The sequence below is a fragment of the Schistocerca serialis genome, chromosome 1 (assembly GCF_023864345.2).
Source record: "Schistocerca serialis cubense isolate TAMUIC-IGC-003099 chromosome 1, iqSchSeri2.2, whole genome shotgun sequence".
Lineage (NCBI taxonomy): Eukaryota > Metazoa > Arthropoda > Insecta > Orthoptera > Acrididae > Schistocerca > Schistocerca serialis.
Window position 1 is genome coordinate 619,699,092 of NC_064638.1, and position 21,494 is coordinate 619,720,585.

A 21,494-nucleotide genomic window follows, 5' to 3' on the forward strand; every position below is an offset into this window, starting at 1 on the left:
GCTCTCCATGCTACTCTATCCTGTGCAAGCCCCTTCACCTCCAAGTAACTACTGCAACCTACATCCTTCTGAATGTGTTTAATATATTCATCTCTTGGTCTCCCTCTATGATTTTTACCTTCCATGCTTCACTCCAAAACTAAATTGGTGATCCCTTGGCACCTCAGAATGTGCCCTACCAACTGATCTCTTCTTCTAATTAGTTAAGCCACAAATTTCTCTTCTCCCCAATTGGATTCAGTACCTCCTCATCAGCTACGTGGTCTACCCACCAAATCTTCAGCATTCTCCTGTAGCATCACATTTCAAAAACTTCTAGTCTAAATTGTTTATCGCCCATGTTTCACTTTCATTCATGGCTACACTCCATACAAATACTTCCACAAAATACTTCCTGACACTTAAATTTATACTTGATGTTAACAAAGAAGAAAAGGAGAACAGATGGGAAATATTCACCCTCAAACTAGAGCAGTATAGCAAAGGGAACCAAAAACTGCTATATGGGTTATTGAAAAGTAAAAGATCTGATAGAGAAGACATAAAAGTGATTGAACAGGGGATGGGGATACTATCAGGAACATGGAAGGTATAAGTGAAGGGATGAAGAATTATTTTCAAATCTTACTGAATGGAAAAGATACACAAGAAAGGGACACCGAAGTCACTGAATTAGTGGAGGAGCAGGTTCCAATCTCTTGGTTAGAAACTGAGAATTCCCTGAAACAGATGAAAAGTGTGCCGGATGAATGAAAAAAAGGAATTATAATACCATTGTTCATGAAAGGTAGTAGAAAGAAATGTACCAACTACTGAGGAATCACACTGTTATCACACTGCCTTAAGATAATGGAAAAGGTAATAGAAAAAAGATTGCAAAAATTCTAGAACACCAATTAAAGGAACACAGCATGGGTTCAGAAGTAATAGGGGAACAATAGATCTCATTTTCTCCCTCCATCAGTTAACGGAGAAATATTGGATAAAAGGAAAGGATGTGATAGTAGTATTTGTGGATTTGGAAAACGCATATGACAGTGTAACAAGGGATAAAATATGGGAATGCTTGACAAAACATAATGTTCCTGATTTATTAATTAAAAAAGTCCAGATGCTGTACGATGGTTGTGAGAGCAGTGTACAAGTAGGAGGTGGAAGATCAAAATAGTTTAAAGCAAAGAGAGGTGCTCAGCAAGGCAGTTCACTCTCCCCTTTACTCTTCATTATGCTTATGGACACAATCATGAAAGAAATCAAGGAAGAAGAAAATGAAGATCTCAATGCTTTTGTTTTATCTGATGACACTGCAATTTTGGGAGAGACGGAAATGGACGTTCAGAGGAGACTAGATTACTGGAACACAAAATTTTAAAAAATTCAAGTTAACTGTGAGTAGGAATAAGACAGTGGCAATGAAGACAAGCAGGACACCCACACCTTATAACATCATACTGGAGGGGAAAAGATTGAATGAGCGAAAAGCTTCAATTATCTGGGTAGCATCATATCATGCGATGGAAGTTCCAAATTAAAAGTCTTAAATAGAATAACAAAAGGATCTAGCTTCTTCCACAAAGTAAAAAATCGAATCTGGCACAAGGAAGTCCCTCTAGGAGCCAAACAGACCATGTATAAAACATATCTCCTGCCAATCATGATGTATAGTCTACAGGCCTGTGTCATAAATAAGAGAAAACAGAGTCAAATACAAGCATGTGAAATCCAGTTCCTTAGGTCAGCTCCACAAAAAACTAGGAGACACAGAGTTAGGAATGATTACGTAAGGAGAGACCTGCAGGTGACACTGACTACAGAGGAGAGGACACTGGCTACAGAGGAGAGGATGACTGCTTTGAGAGTGGAGTGGTTTGGTCAAGTAAAGCGAATGCACCCAACTTGAACTCCACGCCAGTATTTGGAGATGGAGGTAACAGGAAGAAGACCAATTGGATGGCCTAGAAAGGGACGGACAGACTAGGTTAAGGAAGATCTCAAGAGGAGAGGAGTAACATGGGATGTAGTGAAGAGGAAAAAGCTATACCAGGACAGAAACCAATGGAGCTATATCGTTCACCAACTTCCCACCCGGCTCACTGGAAGGAAATCCTGATGATTAACAAATTTCTCTTCTTCAGATACACTTTTCTTGCCACTACCAGTCTACATTTCACATCCTCCTTGCTTCAATCATCATCAGTTATTTTGCTTTCCAAATAGCTAAACTCATCTACAACTTTAAGTGTATCATTTCTTAATCTATTTCCATCAGCATCACCAGCTTTAATTCGACTAAATTCCATCATCCTTGTTTTTCTTTTGTTGATGTTCATCTTATATCCTCCTTTCAAGACACTGCCCATTCCAATCAACTGCTAATCTAAGTGCTTTGCTGTCTCTAACAGAATTACAATGTCATTGGCAAACCTCAGAGTCTTTATTTCCTCTCCCTGGACTTTAATTCCTACTCCAAATTTTTCTTTTGTTTCCTTTACTGTTTGCTCAATATACAGATTGAATGACACCAGGGATAGGCTACAAACCAGTCTCATTCCCTTCGCAACCACTGCTTCCCTTTTGTGCCCCTCGACTCTTACAACTGTCACCTGATTTCTGTGCAAACTGTGAATAGCCTTTCACTCCCTGTATTTTAACCCTGCTGCCCTTAGAATTTGAAAGAGAGTATTCCAGTCAACATTGTCAAAGGCTTTTTCTAAGTCTAAAAATGCTATAAACATTGGTTTGCCTTTCCTTAACCTATCTTTTATGAGAAATTGTAGGACCAGTATTGATGTGTATTCCCACATTTCTCCGGAATCCAAACTGATCTTCCCCAAGGTCCACTTCTACCAGTTTTCCATTCTTCTGCACAGGATTCATGTTAGTATTTTGCAACTGTGACTTATTAAACTGATAGTCGGTAATTTTCACACCTGTCAGCACCTGCTTTCTTTGAAATTGGAATTATTATATTCTGCTTGATGTCTGAGTGTATTCCGCGTGTCTCATATGTCTTGCTCACAAGATGGAAGAGTTTTGTCATGGCTGCTTCACCCAAGCTTATCAGTAGCTCTAACGGAATGTTGTCTCCTCCTGGGGCCTTGTTTCGACTTAAGTCTTTCAGTCCTTTGTCAAATTTTTCATGTAGTATCATATCTCCCTTATCATCTTCATCTATGTCCTCTTCCTTTTCCATAATATTGCCCTCAAGTACATTTCCCTTGTATAGACCCTCTATATACTCCTTCCACCTTTCTGCTTTCCCTTCCTTGCTTAGGGCTGGTTTTCCATCTGAACTCTTGATGTTCATACAGGTGGTTCTCTTTTCTCAAAAGGTCTCTTTTATTTTGCTGTAGGCAGCATCTATCTTACCCCTAGTGATATGTGCTTCTACATCCTTACATTTGTCCTCTAGCTATTCCTACTTAGCCATTTTGCACTTTCTGTTGATCTCACTTTTTAGACATTTGTATCCCCTTTCACCTGCTTCATTTATTGCATTTTTATATTTTCTCCTTTCATCAATTAAATCTCCTGTAATGCTCAAGGATATCTACTAGCCCTCGTCTTTTTACCTACTTGATCCTCTGCTGTCTTCACTACTTCATCTCACAAAGCTACCCACTCATCTTCTACTGTTTATGTTTCCCCTGTTCTTGTCAACCATTCCCTAATGCTCCTTCTGAAACTCTCTACAGCCTCTGGTCCTTTCAGTTTATTCAGCTCTCATCTCTTCAAATTCCTGCCTTTTTCAGTTTCTTCAGATTTCATATGCATTTCAAAAGCAATAAATTGCAGCCAGAGTCCACATCTGCCCCTAGAATGTCTTACAATTTAAAACCTTACCATTATATAATCAATCTGAAACATTCTGGTGTCTCCAGCTCTCTTTCATGTATACAGCCTTCTTTCATGATTCTGAAACCAAGTGTTAGCTATGACTAAATTATGCTCTGTGCAAAATTCTACCAGGCAGCTTCCTCTTTCATTTCTTTCCCCCAGTTCATTTTCACCTACTGCTTTTCCTTATCTTCCTTTTCCTATTATCGAATTCCAGCCCCCCAGGATTATCAAATTTTTGTCTCCCTTAACTATTTGAATAATTTTGTTTTATTTCATCTTACATTTCCTCAATCTCATCTTCATCTGCGGAGGTAGTTGGCATATAGACGTGAACTACTGTTATGGGTATGGGCTTCATGTCTATCTTGACTACAATAATGCATTCACTACTCTGTTCATAGTACCTATTTTTTTATTTGTTATGAAACCTACTCATGTGTATTTGATTTTGTATTCATAACCATTTACATGAACCCCATATTCACCTGACAGAAGCCCTGTTCCTCCTGCCACTGAATTTTACTAATTCCCATTATATCTAACTTCAACCTATTCATTTTCCTTTTTAAATTTTCCAACTTACCTGCTCGATTAAGGGACCTGACATTCCACACTCCGATTCGTAGAACTCCAGTTTTATTCCTCCTGATGATGATGTCCTCCTGAGTAGCCCCACCCGGACATCTGAATGGAGGACTATTTTACCTCTGAAATATTTTACCCAAAGGATGCCATAATCATTTAACAATACAGAAGAGCTGCATGCCCTCAGGTAAAATGATGACTGTAGTTTCCCCTTGCTTTCAGCTGTTCACAGTACCAGCACAGCAAGGCTATTTTGGTTGATGTTACAAGGCCAGATCAGTCAATCATCCAGACTTTCACCACTGCAGCTACTGAAAAGGCTGCTGCCCCTCTTCAGGAACCACATGTTCGTCTGGCCTCTCAACAGATACCCCTCTGTTGTGGTTGCACCTACGGTACAGCTATCTGTATCGCTGAGGCACACAAGTCTCCCCACCAACAGCAAGGTCCATGATTCAAGGGGAGGGAGGGGGGGTTAGTGAGTATATTCATAAGATATGCGAATAACTTTGTTTACCAAAGGGAAATGTAGCTATAGATGAGAGTACAGTGGGGTTGAAACGAAGAATTCAATTCAAATGCTATAATCCAAGGAAGCCTATAAAGTGTGATTTAGTAGTTTACTGTCTCTGTGATTCAGAAAATGGTTATGTTTTTCTCACATTTCATGTTGTGGAAAGACAACTACAGAAAGTCTAATTCATACTGATTTACTTTTTGCAATCTGAACAGTGGTTCATTTGATACAGCAATTGCTAGCTTGCGCAGGTGGTTCAGGCTGTCACATCTTTGCTGACAAGTTCTACCCAAGCCCTCAAATTGTTTGGGTATGGCACAACATGAATTTTCATTTAACAAGTACAGACATGCCTTCTAGAAAGGATTTTCCATATGATTTGAAGATAACTAAACTTACTGAATATGAATTATGTGCCTATCAAAATCAGATGAAAATTATGTGTCTTTCATGACAAGAAGTTAGTGATAATACTGAGTACATTCTTTTGTCCTCAAGTCAATCTAATCACTGGTTGTAGGAAGTGAGAGTCTGCATGGCTTCTGTAATCCAGTGTTATTTTGGAATACACAAAGTTTATGGGAGGAATGGACAGGGCTGACCAGTACTGTGGTTGCTATGGTTTTACAAGATGATCTTGCAAGTGGTGGAAAAAATTACATTTCTGGTTGATTGGAGCTGCTGTAGTGAAGAGTTGTATTCTTTACTCAGTAGATAAAATGAATGTGAAAAACTGCAGACTCATCTTTCCTATAGAAGAAATCAAATCAGACAGCTAGAATCAGTCAGGTGAAAAATACAAATTCAAAGAAGAGAGGAAGACCATCATTGTCTGACACCATGGGGAGACTAAATGGGAAGATGCATTTTATAATGCATAATGAAAAAATCAATAAAGGATTGCATAGTTGGCAGCACACAAGGATAAAGGGGGAAGAAGAGAAACAACTATCTGTTGTGAAACATACTAGAGGAAGCCTGGACTTCACCTGAAAGAATATTTTCAGAAATACCATGCAGAAAAAAATAAAAAAATTACCAACAACCATAAACAAAAGCACCATGTGTAGTTTCAAAAACTAGTCTAAAAGAAAATAAAGTTGTCAAGTGGTCACATATTGCATTTTTTTAACTGAAGCATAATAATAAATAATTACTTACATCCTTATCCATGTAAAATATATAAGGAGTTGGGGAAAATGCAATATGTAGAAAAATTGTATTGGAAAGGGTTAAAGTTAAAAGATTGAACTTCAAACTTCTACAATCAAAACATCAAACAGCAGGAATAATACTCTGAGCGATAAAGAGATGCTGTTATCTTCCAAGTTGCATCAGCCAACCACAAAGGACTATTAGTGTTTGTAAATCACCTAAGCTACGTTCATTACAGGGAGTGTTAGTAAAATTTCCTAATAGCCTCCTCTTACTGAGGAGAGTATTCGGGTTGCGAAAATTGGAAACACCCGACAATGACTTTCAGATGATGGCTAGAGGTTTGAATGATTTTTAAGTGCAGTCCTTCATGTGCTGCTCTGTAACTTTGTGTGAGAGACAGTCTGCATTCATCAGCTGCTCATAATTAAGCTTAAGAGATGTCTGATTTGGAATTCTTTCAATGGAGTCAATACAAATACTGTGAAATGTAAATTTGTGCAAAAAGCTATTCCAGGGAAGAAGGTACAACTACTTCTTTAAAAGGGCAGTAAAAATCTTTACACCCTGCTGAAAATGAAGACTGGCATAAACTTGAATATAATAGAATTGTTACTACACCCTCTTCCACTTCACCCACAGAAACTAAAAAGCAGACAACTTTAAAAAATCTTTGATGGAAAATGAAACTGGAACACGTGTAACCCAAAAGAAATTGACAAGTTGATTTATGAAATGACTGCCTTTCGAGTCTTCCCTTTTCATTTCATGTTTAGTGTTTTAATTCTTAAGGCACTTTGTTATGCCAGACAATTAGTTAATTGCATCCCATTTATTTTTGTTTCCAACACATGTATTTCCATTATATCATGCATGCATGAAGAAACATTGCATCATATTTCAGAATAATACAGGCACTGCTATATTGTATTTATCCACCGACACCAGCAAGTGCCTTCAAGTAAAATGTCCCCCTATATGGGAATATACATAATGGATGTATGATTACAGATTGTAGAGACTTGGTTTACGACATATCGAAGCTTGGGTCTGGCTGTGAGTCATGCTCTGGTAGCCTAATGGTAAGGTAACCACTTGCAATAAGTGGGAAATATGGGTTCAAGTCCCAGTACGGCACAAAATTTTCATTGGCCTTATTCCATTATACAGTGGACAATTGTCCATATTCGCAACTGCGAATACATTTCATGTGTATTATAAAAAGGACAGACTGCTACTCATCATACAGAGGAGACACTGAGTTGCAAACAGGCACAACAAAAAGACTGCTATGCATCTGAGCTTTCAGCCAGAAAGCCTTCTTCTAAAGTTCAAAACACACACACACAGAGTCACAAATGCACAACTCACTTACATGTAACCCCTGTCTCTGGTCACACAGACAGGCACAACAAAAAGACTGATATACATCTGAGTTTTCAGCCAAAAGGCCTTGTACAGCAGTCTTTTTACAGTTCCTGTCTGCAACTCAATGTCTCATCTATACAGTGAGTAGCAATTCAACCTCTTACACAGTACTGTTGTTATCCTGGATTTATAATTAAGTATCATCTTGGGTGCCTGCACATCTTCTGAGCCTGGCAACTGTTCAGATTATGACAGCTATTTAATCTATGAATTAGTCTTGCTATTCTATTTTTGAATACATTGGAAAATAAGAACTTTTACTGACATCATTTTGTGGTATATCTGAACGAGGAACTGGAAATGTGAGGGTTATTGCAAAAGTCATGGCAATTATTTTTTGTCTCAAAAATGGTAATGAATTAAAAAAATCTGAAATATTCAAATGGAAGGTCAATATATATGTAAACATTACGTATAGGGAGATGGATGAACACACACACACCACCATAAAGATATACCATGAGGAAAAAGACGAAACAAATTTTGTCATTTCAAATGTGTTTACTGTCAATTGCAACAGTACACAATAATAAAGTGCAGGAACACACACCTGTGACATCTTAGAATCCCTCAAAATAGCCTCCCAACAATTCCCTCACACACTGCCAATGCTATGGAAGACGCTGGATACCTGTGGCCTTACCATGAGCAAATCTCGGATCTCACACGTCACTCCTGTGGCAATGTCTTCATGTGTTCAAAAGTGTGTTCCATACAATGGCTCTTTCAGTTTTGGTATGAGGTCATATTGCAACATAATACTCTTGCAATTCACAATCAAACACATTTGAAATGACAAAGTTTGTTTCATCTTTTTTCTTGTGCTATGCCTTTATGGTGGTGTGTGTGTGTTCATCCATCTCCCTACACATAATGTTTACATATGAACTAAAGTTCCTTTTGTATATTTAAGAATTTTTTAAATTTGTTACCATTTTCAAGACAAAAAATAGCTACCGTGACTTTTGGAATGACTCTCATGTTTAGCTCTGAACCTATAGCTGTGTCGGCATAAGTTGATCCCTGGCAGTTGCAGTGACTTGGATGTGGCAGCTTTGCAGGCCTACCTCTACCAATGACGTAATGTGATTTTGTAAATGTCCCTATAGCAATGCCTCAATGTTGTTGCAGCTCTGTAGACAGCTACTGTTTTAACCTGCAACCAATGGCACTTCACGGTTGAAAGCCGACAATAGTGCTATTAGCTGACAGGGGACTTCTTAGGCTGTCTCCACTATAGCAGAATAGTTCATGATGGAAGGGATCCTCCAGTTGTTGCTGTTATTGCCGTCTTCAGTCCTGAGATCAGTTTAATGGAGATCTCCATGCTAGTCTATTTGCATGTTCTGCACAAGTACTGGAACCTACACACACCTTATCTGTCAACTGTAGTCAAACATTGGTGCCTCTGTACAATTTTAATCACCCATACTTTTTCCGTTAGCAAACTGATGATTCCTTTTTGCCTCTGGATATGTCCTGTAAAACAACACTGGGAAGGCACTGAGCTGCAGACAGACATAATAAAAAGACTGCTAAACTTTTAGTTTTCAGACGAAACTGTTCTTTTTCAAAAGCAGAAAACACACACAAACTCACACAAGGAGGATTCACACATGCATGGCTACTGTCTACAGACTTTCTGGCCCGATTGCAGGATGCACCTATGTTTGACAAGAGCAGCAATTCTTGGTGGGTGATGGGAATAAGGAGGAGGTACGGGGTGGGGAGGGGAGGGATAGCAGGGAAGGGGTGGGGGAAGATGTTATGCTGTTGCAGGAGCAAGCAAGGACATAGTGGGGAGAGGACAGGGTTGCTAGGTGCAGTGTTGGGTGACTGTGTTGGGGGAGGGGGAAGGGGAGAGGTGTACAGAAGGGGAAAAGACTGGTAGATGCATTGGATGCATTGGTGGAACAGGAGGCCTAGGTAGTGCTAGAGTGAAAGCAGGAAAAGAGGGTGGAGAACAGGGACTAGTGAAGGCTGAGGCCAGGGGGGTTACAAGTATTATGAAAGATATGTTGCAGGGAGAGTTCACATCTGCACAGTTTAGAAAAGCTGATGTTGGTAGGAAGGACCCAAATAGTGCAGGCTGTGAAGCAGTCATTCAAGTAAAGCATACTGTGTTGGGCAGAATGTTAAGCAACTGGGTGGTCCAAAACTCTCTTGGCCACAGTTTGGCGGTGGCCATTCATGTGGAAAGACAGCTCATCAGCTGCCATGCCCACGTAGAAAGTTGCACAGTGATTGCAGCCTAGTTTGAAGATCACATGGCTGCTTTCACAGGTAGCTCTGCCTTTGATGGGATAGGCAATGCCTGTCATAGGACTGGAGTAGGTGGTAATGGGAGGATGTATGGGACACTGAGACAAGTCTTTCACTTAGGTCTATTGCATGGAACCTGCCGGATTTCAGGAATGGGGTCATTGAGGCAAGATTTGTACATGAACGTATCTGGCATCTGGCAGAATCCCTCTGCCAGGTAATCCCTGCACTTCATAACTACAAAGCAGTGCAATGTCTTTCCTTACCCCTACCCTGATACCCTCCCCATCCCCATTTGCTTCCCCTTCTGACTCCAACCACCCACCACATATTGCTGCAGTCATCAGGCACAGACAACACCTGCACTCAGGTCAGAACAGCCACAGACAATAGCTCTTTGTGTGTAAGATCTGCTTGTTTAAGCGTGTGTTTGCTTTTTACTTCTGAAGAAGGACTTTTCTCTCTGAAAGCTAACAGATTAGCAGTCTTTTCACTATGTCTGTCTGCAAACAGCCTCTTTGTGGTGAGTAGTGATATATGCCTTTAACACTGTTGTTATTCCATCCCAGACTTTCCATTGTTTTATCCTTCCTTTACTCAGTTTCACCAAAAATGTCTTTTTCCTCCAATACAATTCAGTGCCTCTTCATCAGTTACTTGATCTCCATAGGCTACCTTATCTTCAGCATTTTTCCATAGCACCTCAGTTAGAAAGTTTTATTCTCTTCTTGTCTGAACTGTTTGTTGTACACTTTCCACTTCCACACACAGCAAAAGCTCCACACAAATATCCTGAGAACAGATATAACACTTACATTTATATACAATGTTACAAATTTCTCTTTTTCAGAGACTCTTTTCTTGCTGCTGCCAGTCTGCATTTTATATCATCTCTCTTTTAGCCATCAAGTGCAACTCTCTCGTATGTATTGAGTCTTACTTCCATAACAGAAATCAGAGGGTTACACTGACAAACAGAGCCACTGTCATGAGAGCAATCTTGTAATTGGCAAACACAACATATGGGCTCCGACAAGGACTGGTACTGGATCCCCCTTGTTCTAAATCTACATAAATGCTTTTCCAATGACTTCAAAGGATGGTTCAAAAACTGATGATGTACACATACTTATCAAGCCTGATCCAAACGTAATCTCATGACACACAACTCAGTTGGTATTTGAATAGGCCTACAAGCAGTTCACAGCATACTGTACAATTTGTCTTAATTTTACAAAGAGTCATATTATGTGGTTTCAAGTAAGTAAACCTGACCTGCTAGTCCCAGGAAAGTCATTAGCAGTCATACATTAAATAAAACACTCTGTGTAAAATTATTTGGGATCTAACAGGACAACAAATTAAGATGGACTTTCACATAGGTAAACTAATGAAGCAGCTCAGTTCCGCATGTTTTGCCCTTATAAGTATCTGTCATTGGGTTGACTTAAAACAAGACTGTTGGCTTATTTTGCTTACTGACACCTCATCCTTTCTGTCTGCCCCGATAGCTGAGTGGTCTGCGTGACGGATTGCCATCCTACAGGCCGCGTGATGGATTGCCATCCTACAGGCCCAGGTTTGATTCCTGTCTGGATTGGGGATTTTCTCCACTCAGGGGCTGGGTGTTGAGTTGTCTTCATCATCATTTCATCCCCATCCAGGTCGCCCAATGTGGCGTTGACTGTAATAAGACCTGCCCCAAGGCGGCCGATGATGCCAAATACCCATTTCCATTTTACCCCATTCTTTCTTATTGCATTATCTGTTGGGACAATGAACTTAAAAGTAAATGTAATATTTACTAATCAGAAGTAGGTAGCAAGAATATTATGTCAAGGAAATAAGTGCACATCATTTGTAGGCTTTTATAAGGTTCTTGGAATTCTTACACTTAGGCCTACTTTCCAGCACATTTATTCCTTAATGGCTTTTTGTTTCTGATGATAAATCTCAGTTTCAGCTGATGGTGGTTTGCTCAATCACAATACAATACATAAAAATAATTTTTAACTTTCGCCATTAAATTTCCACAGAGCCTTGTGTAGCTGAAAGTCGCTAGTTCACCACCCACACTTCCTTTTTCCCTTTACTCCCCATTCCTCTATTTCATTTTCAATGTTTATATGATGTTGGGCATGTTCGACAGAACTGAGACTAATCGCATATATATCAGTCTACTTATGAAATGATAAATATGAGGACACACACACACATTAAAATTTGTGGGGAGTGAAATGTGTAAGAAGTTTTTTCAACAAACCTGTCGTTTTCTGGTTAAGTTGCTCCAGAAGATCTGCATTTTGTTGTCTGTAAGTTGTGAGTTCACTTTCCAGCTGGCGCAGTTTTTGGCGGACACTCTCTGAGTCCTTATTCGCTGCCTCCAGCTCAGCCTGAAGACCTGTGCAGAAAAAAATATTATATAGGATACTCTTGCCTTAATGCGAGATGAAAACTTCTGGTATGTCACAACAAACATACAAAAGATTCAAAAACGTCATTAATGCAGTAGGGCCCATACATACTGGTAACAGAGATTAACAGAGATATCAGTTGCTAAATTAGACGATATTGTTGCTGTATTGCTGATGTAAATCCTTACTTTGGTGCAGGGCTTCTTCATTTCAAACCGACAGAGTTCAGATCGTTAATATCATTGTCCGTCCACCTTCATTTTTTGCAACCAAATGACATTAGGTGTACGACCGTTTGCAATTCGGCACGTAGCCTTTACTGAATGGTGTGCTTCATTTCACTTTCGTGTGTTCGACCTGTACACTATGCTAGATTTAGTTATAAAGTAGTTCTCTGTACATCGCAGACTCTATCAACAACTTTTTAGAAAGTTCACAATACACACTGACAGAAGATGCCTGAAAGTGGCTCAAAGCGTAGGTTGTACTTGTACAGTAGAAGCTCGTTTATCACATACCACGCTATACGTAGCTACGGACCCCAAGCTGTAAGAGCCCACACCTGCCCTGCCCAATCTTTTGCGGTGAAATTGGCCTTTAGCAGTTATGAATTAGAAATAATAATACGGGCTACTGTTTAGGATTACAGGCACACTATTTTATTGTGTTTAAGGAACTGGAAATGACAGAAAACTGAAATAAAAATGTGTTTCCGCACGTGTGATCAATACATTGCGCAACAATGGTGTCGGCGGAGCACAAGGGTGAAACCATAGGGACGTCCGGTAACACGGCCTTGGTTAGCTGCCAGACCACTTGGAATGCTGCAAATTTATCAACCCATTATCCCGCCTTCTTACTGGGTGATTTTAAGTCATCCATGTTTGTTTTCGTTTTGTATAACACAAGCCGCTTTTACCACATTGTGCTATGGAGTATGGATTACGATTTCTCTTGTATGTTGAACTCTTTGAATTGCATTGTAAAATTGTTACTCGCGTGCTTGCATTCGTTATGTTGGGCGTGGCAAATGATTCCATACTGGTTTTTGTGTCATTTATAACAGAAGCTGTTTTCGTTGCAAGGTGGTCTATGGGCTTACTCTATTTGTTACTGCTGACGCATCTGTGTGTATGTGTGCTGCCGTTTCAAATGCATTGAGAGTACCAGTATATTGCTTTAATTCCATTTTATTTTCGTTTGCAACCGTTAACCGTACTTAATCGCATTTAATGAAGAACCCCATGTTAGTAGGTTTTGACAGAATTTGTATTCAATTTCATTACGTCTTGTGATGGAATGAGTATGTAATGTATCTCTACTTTCAATGGTGTTGCTTCTTGTTAGTACCATACACTTCACACAGTGGTTTACAGAGTATGGATGTACAGCAGATGCAGATGAATATACTTTGTAAATTTAGTGAACAGAGCATTCGTCTTTGCAAATTCTAAAAATGCGACAATAATAACGCAAATGTGTGCACACATTCAGCAGAAGTCAATGAAAATCCATTAAAATACGATAGTATGAAAAACAGATGCGAACAAAAATAATGTAATGGAATATTCCGTCGGCTTTTGGAGGAACATTGACATATTAATAACTTGAATACAACGTATTAATGTATCACAATAATATTTATTTTCATAGCTGTACAAAGAATACGTGACATTTTATGACTATATCAATATAAAACACAAGCATGATGTAATACCTAAAGAGACACTGAACAAACAAATTTTACACTACAGTGTATTCAAATATTAAAACTATATGAGTGTATAAAACAAAAATGTTCTACTGGTGAGTAATGGCACAGGCCACTATGTCATTTGGACCAACTGGTGAATGTGATGAACAGACGAAATAAAGGGAGGGGAAGGAAGACATCTATGGAATGTGGAACACTTATAACAAGCTCATTAGCTAACGGCGAAAGGAATAATAACTGGATGCTACTTTAATAAGTGTGAGTACTGAAACTGCTCTTGGTCATTAAGGACCAGGTCAGAACTCTTAGACTGGTGTTTGTTAATGACCTGAATTTCAAATAATGTTAATCCTTTGTGAAGAACATCTCAAAATAACGTAGAATACGAGCAATATATTTGCACAGCATTTTAACCATGCACTTCACATACATATTCGTAAGCAGTAACAAATAGACATGGATCCATAGAAGCTGGCGAAACTAACCTCTCCTTTATATGAATACTACGGACGCGAGTAAATATTAAGCAGAATACGGTACGACCAACATATTTACAATGCAATTCAAAGAGGATAATAGACACATTTTCACTTCATAACGGCCATACCGTCGAAGTTGCAATATTGGGTTTCACAAATAAATAATTTTACAGTCAAAAGTCGACCACAAAGTCATTTACAAGATTTTACATTACCATGAACTCCAGATATAGGGAGTCAATATCAGTTTTTGATTGAGATTTCTCTGATATATTTCTTTCCAAGAAAACAGAAACGTATCCAGGTACACTCGTTACCACCACACTCACACATTAATTATAAATGAAAAATGTTATCATTTAGTACTCGTATTTCGCAACACAAGAATACAGATTCTCGAGCCGTATTTTCCCGTATTCAAAGTCACTGCCAGTATCAGGCCATAATGAGCACTACTGCCGGTATTTGTTTTCGTATCGTAATATAGGCCTTGCACATATGATATTTTGGTGTTCTGTGTGGTGGATGTTGATTACTTTACATTTCTTACCAAGCTCCGTTTGCTGATACAGTGAACTCGCCAATTTGAACCTCGTTAGATCGAATTTCTTTCTAAACTGAACAGCAGAGTTGGCGAACTGAACAGCAGAGCCGATGAAATTAGAAGGGCAAGGCAGGCGCCATCCCACTCTTCATTGTTGCCACATGTAGCCAAGATGGCAGCAATGACATCATCCAAGATGGCGGCCTGTAGACTTGGCAACAGTGCATGATGTCCTCCAATATGGCGGCCATGACGTCATTCAAAATGGCGGATTTTGGCGGGAAGATAGGTCAATTGGGCTACCTCCACTAACCTGACGCCCCTCCCCTCCCCTCCCACTCAAAATGGCGCGACGTTGAAATTCCATCAGGACAATGCAACACATCTCTACCAACCTAAGAAATTGGCGGGAAGATAGGTCACTTGGGCTACCTCCACTAACCTAAGTCATCCGACTGCCTCTTCCTAGGGATTGGAGGGAAATTTGATTTTGACGATGAAGAAAAGCCACTTGGGCTACCTCTACCAACCTATAATGGGAAAAAAGGGGCACTTGGGTTACCTTCACTAACCTGAGTCATCCAACCACTATGTAGAGACTCCTATATCCCAGCACAAAGGATGTCTTGTGAATGGATTGCACATTATGATTCGCTCTTATCGAATTTACTCACCAAATTACTGATGCTGCAGGTGTGGAAGCACCATCTGCCTTTTCTTATTCCTTCTTCAGAAGAGGCTTTCAGTGGCGAAAAAACTATTTTACTCAGATCGCCATATTGTCCTGACAATTAAACCTTGCAAAGTGCCCCTACATATCGTCAAATAGCGAAAAACTCTTACTCAATTACACTGCTCTCCTACTGAGTACAGGACTTTGAATATTAGATCGCGAAACTGATCTCCAACCCAGCAATATACCACCGCATACCATATTGATGTAATAAACATGCAATTCGTATCCTGCGCCATACAAAATCAGCGCTTTTATATCATTTGTACAAATGCCACGAATACAGACAGCACTGTATACACTCCTTGCAACACTAGATATTTCCCTGCAAGGTCGGCAGTCATCCACTCCGACAGGTGTTCTACAAATTCGGACTCGTTTCCCCTCGGCACAAATGCATTACTGTTTCTGGTCCAAACCTGCTTCCTCCCTTGCTTTTCTACACCCATCTCCAGACTCTGGGATTGCAAGAACACATGTATTTTGGCATGGTTTGCCATAATATTATACCATTTTCGCGGTACTTCGCGATATAAAGAACACTGCAGTATCCTACCGATCGCTCGTGCAACATAATTCCAAAGATATATACTGGAAATTATTTCTCTACAAACCCAAAAATTTAGTGAGATGGAGCATGTTCTAGACCAATGAGTAACTAGAATCTTATCCTGTCTGTGAAAAAAACTCGACAAAAGAAAAATAGAGGAAAACGATGTTTCTACTCATGGAATACCAATGTTGGTGAGGTAACAGATTCCAAATCATCCATATAATTTACAAGGCGAACTAAAGTGTTTCTCATGTCTAGAGAACCATCAAACATGTCTTTCACTTACTAGATGCACACACCACAATCGATGTTCTCTCAACTTAATAAAGACACGAAATGTGAACAAGCAGTCAACCCAACAATTTACATGGGTGGGAATAATTGCCCAGCGCAAACACACCTCCATATTCAATCTTCTCAAATTTCCACACGATCATGAAAGCTATCCAACACATACTAGGTACAATACTCGCCATTAAAATTGCTACACCGCAAAGATGGCGTGCTGCAGACGCGAAATTTAACCGACACAAAGAAGATGCTGTGATATACAAATGATTAGCTTTTCTGAGCTTTCACACAAGGTTGGCGCAAGTGGCGACACCTACAACGCGCTGACATGAGGAAAGTTTCCAACCGATTTCTCATACACAAACAGCAGTTGACCGGCGTTGCCTGGTGAAACGTTATTGTGATGCCTCGTGTAAGGAGGAGAAATGCGTACCATCACGTTTCTGACGTTGATAAAGGTCGGATTTTAGCCTATCACGATTGCGGTTTATCGTATCGCGACATTGCTGCTCGCGATCGTCGAGATCCAATGACTGTTAGCAGAATATGGAGTCGGTGGGTTCAGGAGGGTAATACAGAACGCCATGCTGGATCCCAACGGCCTCATATCACTAGCAGTCGAGATGACAGGCATCTTATCTGCATGGCTGTAACGGTTCGTGCAGCCACGTCTCGATCCCTGAGTCAACAGATGGGGACATTTGCAAGACAACAACCATCTGCATGAACAGTTCGATGATGTTTGCAGCAGCATGGACTATCAGCTCGGAGACCATGGCTGCGGTTACGCTGGACGCTGCATCACAGACAGGAGTTCCTGCGATGGTGTACTCAACGACAAACCTGGGTGCACGAATGGCAAAACGTCATTTTGTCAGATGAATCCAGGTTCTGTTTACAGCATCATGATGGTCGCATCCGTGTTTGGCGACATCACGGTGAACGCACATTGGAAGTGTGTATTCGTCATCGCCATACTGGCGTGTCACCCGGCGTGATGGTATGGGGTGCCATTGGTTACACGTCTCGGTCACCTCTTGTTCGCATTGACGGCACTTTGAACATTGGACGTTACAGTTCAGATGTGTTACGACCAGTGGTTCTACCCTTCATTCAATCCCTGCAAAACCCTACATTTCAGCAGGATAATGCATGACTGCATGTTGCAGGTCCTGTACGGGCCTTTCTGGATACAGAAAATGTTCGACTGCTGCCCTGGCCAGCACATTCTCCAGTTCTCTCACCAACTGGAAACGTCTTTTCAATGGTGGTCGAGCAACTGGCTCGTCACAATACGCCAGTCACTACTCTTGATGATCTGTGGTATCGTGTTGAAGCGGCATGGGCAGCTGTACCTGTACACGCCATCCAAGCTCTGTTTGACTCAATGCCCAGGCGTATCAAGGCCGTTATTACGGCCAGAGGTGGTTGTTCTGGGTACTGATTTCTTAGGATCTATGCACCCAAATTGCGTGGAAATGTAATCACATGTCAGTTCTAGGATATTTGTCCAGTGAATACCCATTTGTCATCTGCATCTATTAGTTCGATTTTCGGCTGTCTCCATTCGGACGGCCTCTACCATTAGCTGGAAATGTGAATCATTCCCATCACAGGTGACGCATAGACGGAATCATCCTACAAAATCGGTCACATATATATTTGATCGCTATACTACAATTAAATGTTACAATTTTGGTTTCAGTTAAATGACATTCGACAATGAGCGGAGTATCGGAAATACATCCTGCTGACGGCTCTGGAAACAGAAATATTTGTACCATTCTTATGACGTGACATACTCTTCCCTTCACCATCACAGTATTCCACGTCAAATCCATACCTTTCTTTCCACTTGTCTGACCACTAACATATACTTTATGAGCCTGTTACGCAAGGCGAACCTATCACGCATCCCCTACTACCAAGTATAATACTACATCAATAACTGATTGCTGGCGATGCGAAATAACACTGACCGAAAATCAAAGATGGGTGGACATGTCTCATAAGTCTTTCTTGCGAGTGCTACCGCCGTGTCTTAGAAAGAGAGGCATAATCGTCTTACAAACAACGAAATGTTAAAAAAAAACACAACCATATCACCATCACAAGCGGTCTAGGTTCTAGAAGTGCATACAAGTATCCATGTTAAAAGCTATACTTGCTTTATAAATCGAGGTACGACATTACGTCTGAAGGAGATGGTTTTTTGTCGAGACAAATACCGAGAAGGTGATCATAGGAATGTACATTATCAGACCAGCAGACCGGTTACATGTAGCAACTTCGTCATAAAATTGCTGAATTTTGAAGTGGTTTGGCTAAGGAACATGGTTTGAATCCGCTATGTGCAACCTCCCCACGCCACCGCCACTAGATATTTCTCCAGTATTTGTAACGTATTCTGTCTCGATACCATGTCAGAGGTTCTGCGATATAACCACTGAGTTATAGGTGATGACTGACTGAGAAGGATCACAAACAGTAGTATATGCTGTGCTGATTCAGGTCGTAACAAATGTGCACTAGCTTTTCAGATCTCTAGTGTTACGCTATCTGCTAGAAATGAAGTCTATGATTTAGAATCAAGTCTTTTCATTCAACCACATACCTGCGTTGAATCTTGTGGAGAAGTCCTATAATGATTACAGTCACTAGTGAATCATATTTCTGGCACTCTCATATCTCGAAACGAGCCACCTTTCTTGAACCTATCACCTGCAGTAAAATGCCAACATGGTTTTAGGTAGCCCCTGTGCGTCTTGCGACTACCCCTCAGACTCTGCGCTATCGTCCCTGCAGCTTTGCTTATGTGATTGTTCCAATGTAAGTCGGAACTGAGTAGAAGTCTGAAAAAGCTATATCTACCACCTTCTGCAACCCGTGTAGAAACAGGTGAAGCAGAGTTACTGCGACAGAACTGTGTTTTGACCATTTGACGGAAACAAAGCCTCCTCCAGCAACACCAGGTAGTACAAAAGACAGTACGTGAACTGCAGGAAGGACGTGGATTTTGCTACCGCATTGTGGTGCTTCTCTAAACTACAAGCAGGTACTACAGATCCACATCGCTCAGGGTCCATTCACCTCTATCACCCCAACATTATATCATCGTTGTTCTGTTGCATCCACCAGAGGAAAATTACGAACTATAAAATCTCCACTAACTTCATGTGTAGGGACTGTGGTTGTTGTGAGCGGACGCAAGGAGAATTGGCCACTCTTCGGGGGCAGGTGGAGGCTTTGTCTGTTAGGCTCATCGAGCTCGAGGCACAGGCGTCGGCTCGTAGTCGCGTTGGGGCAACTGTGGTGAGACCTATGCCTACTTCGGTGGCCTTGGAATCACATGGAACCCCTGATGTCGCTGCGTCTTCCGGCAGTGAGCATCTTACCGGTCAGCCATCACTCCAGGGTGAATGGCGGACAGTGGTGGGCTCGCGCGTGCCTGGCCGAAAGGCAAAGGTGGGATCTGGCCGCGTGGCAGCTGCCTTACCCCTTTCCAACAGGTACGGGGTGCTTCCTAATGGTGATGACATCGTTTCCGAGCCACCACAGGATGCCTCGCCTGTTGGGCCAGTGGCCGATTCTCCGGCAAGGTCCCGACAGTCACAGAGGGCGGGCCTATTAGTTATAGGGAGCTCCAACGTTAGGCGGGTTATGGAGCCCCTCAGGAAAATAGCGGGTAGGTCGGGGAAGAATGCCAGTGTGCACTCGGTGTGCTTGCCGGGGGGTCTCGTCCGTAATGTGGAGGAGGCCCTTCCGGCAGCTATTGAACGCATTGGGTGTGACCGGCTGCAGATAGTAGCACATGTCGGTACGAATGACGCCTGCCGCTTGGGTTCTGAGGCCATCCTTGGTTCCTTCCGGCGGCTGGCTGATTTGGTGAAGACAACCAGCATCGCACGCGGAGTGCAAGCTGAGCTTAATATCTGCAGCATAGTGCCCAGAGTCGATCGCGGTCCTCTGGTTTGGAGCCGTGTGGAGGGTCTAAACCAGAGGCTCAGACGACTCTGCGACTATAATGGTTGCAAATTCATCGACCTCCGTTATTGGGTGGAGAACTGTAGGGCCCCCCTAGACAGGTCAGGCGTGCACTACACACCGGAAGCAGCTACTAGGGTAGCAGAGTACGTGTGGCGTGCACACGGGGGTTTTTTAGGTTAGAGGGACCCCCCCTTGGGCGAAACGATAAAATACCTGACGGCTTACCAGAGAGGACATTATCATCGTTGATAAAGAACGTCCGTCCTCAGAGACCAAAAACAGGAAAAGTTAACGTAATATTGGTAAACTGCAGGAGTATCCAGGGCAAGGTTCCTGAATTAGTATCTCTTATTGAAGGAAATAGTGCGCATATAGTATTAGGAACGGAAAGTTGGTTAAAACCGGAAGTGAACAGTAACGAAATCCTAGACACAGAATGGAATATATACCGCAAGGATAGGATAAACGCCAATGGTGGAGGAGTATTTATAGCAGTAAAGAATTCAATAATATCCAGTGAAGTTATTAGCGAATGCGAATGTGAAATAATCTGGGTTAAGTATCAAAGGTGGGTCAGATATGATAGTCGGATGCTTCTATAGACCACCTGCATCAGCAACCGTAGTAGTTGAGCGCCTCAGAGAGAACCTGCAGAACGTCGTGAAGAAGTTTCGTGATCATACTATTGTAATAGGGGGAGACTTCAATCTACCAGGTACAGAATGGGATAGTCACACAATCAGAACTGGAGCCAGGGACAGAGACTCTTGTGACATTATCCTGACTGCCTTGTCCGAGAATTACTTCGAGCAGATAGTTAGAGAACCAACTCGTGAAGCTAACGTTTTAGACCTCATAGCAACAAATAGACCGGAACTTTTCGACTCCGTGAATGTAGAAGAGGGTATCAGTGATCATAAGTCAGTGGTTGCATCAATGACTACAAGTGTAATAAGAAATGCCAAGAAAGGAAGGAAAATATATTTGCTTAA

At 41.2% G+C, this 21,494-nt stretch overlaps 1 protein-coding gene across 5 annotated transcripts in view; it reads right to left on the reverse strand.

The window, feature by feature from the left end:
• The window catches only part of LOC126478081 (golgin subfamily A member 6-like protein 22), a 406,782-nt gene that overhangs the window by 139,976 nt on the left and 245,312 nt on the right, over positions 1-21,494 (reverse strand). For all 5 annotated transcript variants that reach the window (XM_050103673.1, XM_050103671.1, XM_050103670.1 and 2 more), the window contains exon 3: positions 12,051-12,188. In XM_050103673.1, coding sequence (XP_049959630.1) covers positions 12,051-12,188 — 138 coding nt within the window. The remainder of the gene's footprint in view (positions 1-12,050; positions 12,189-21,494) is intronic.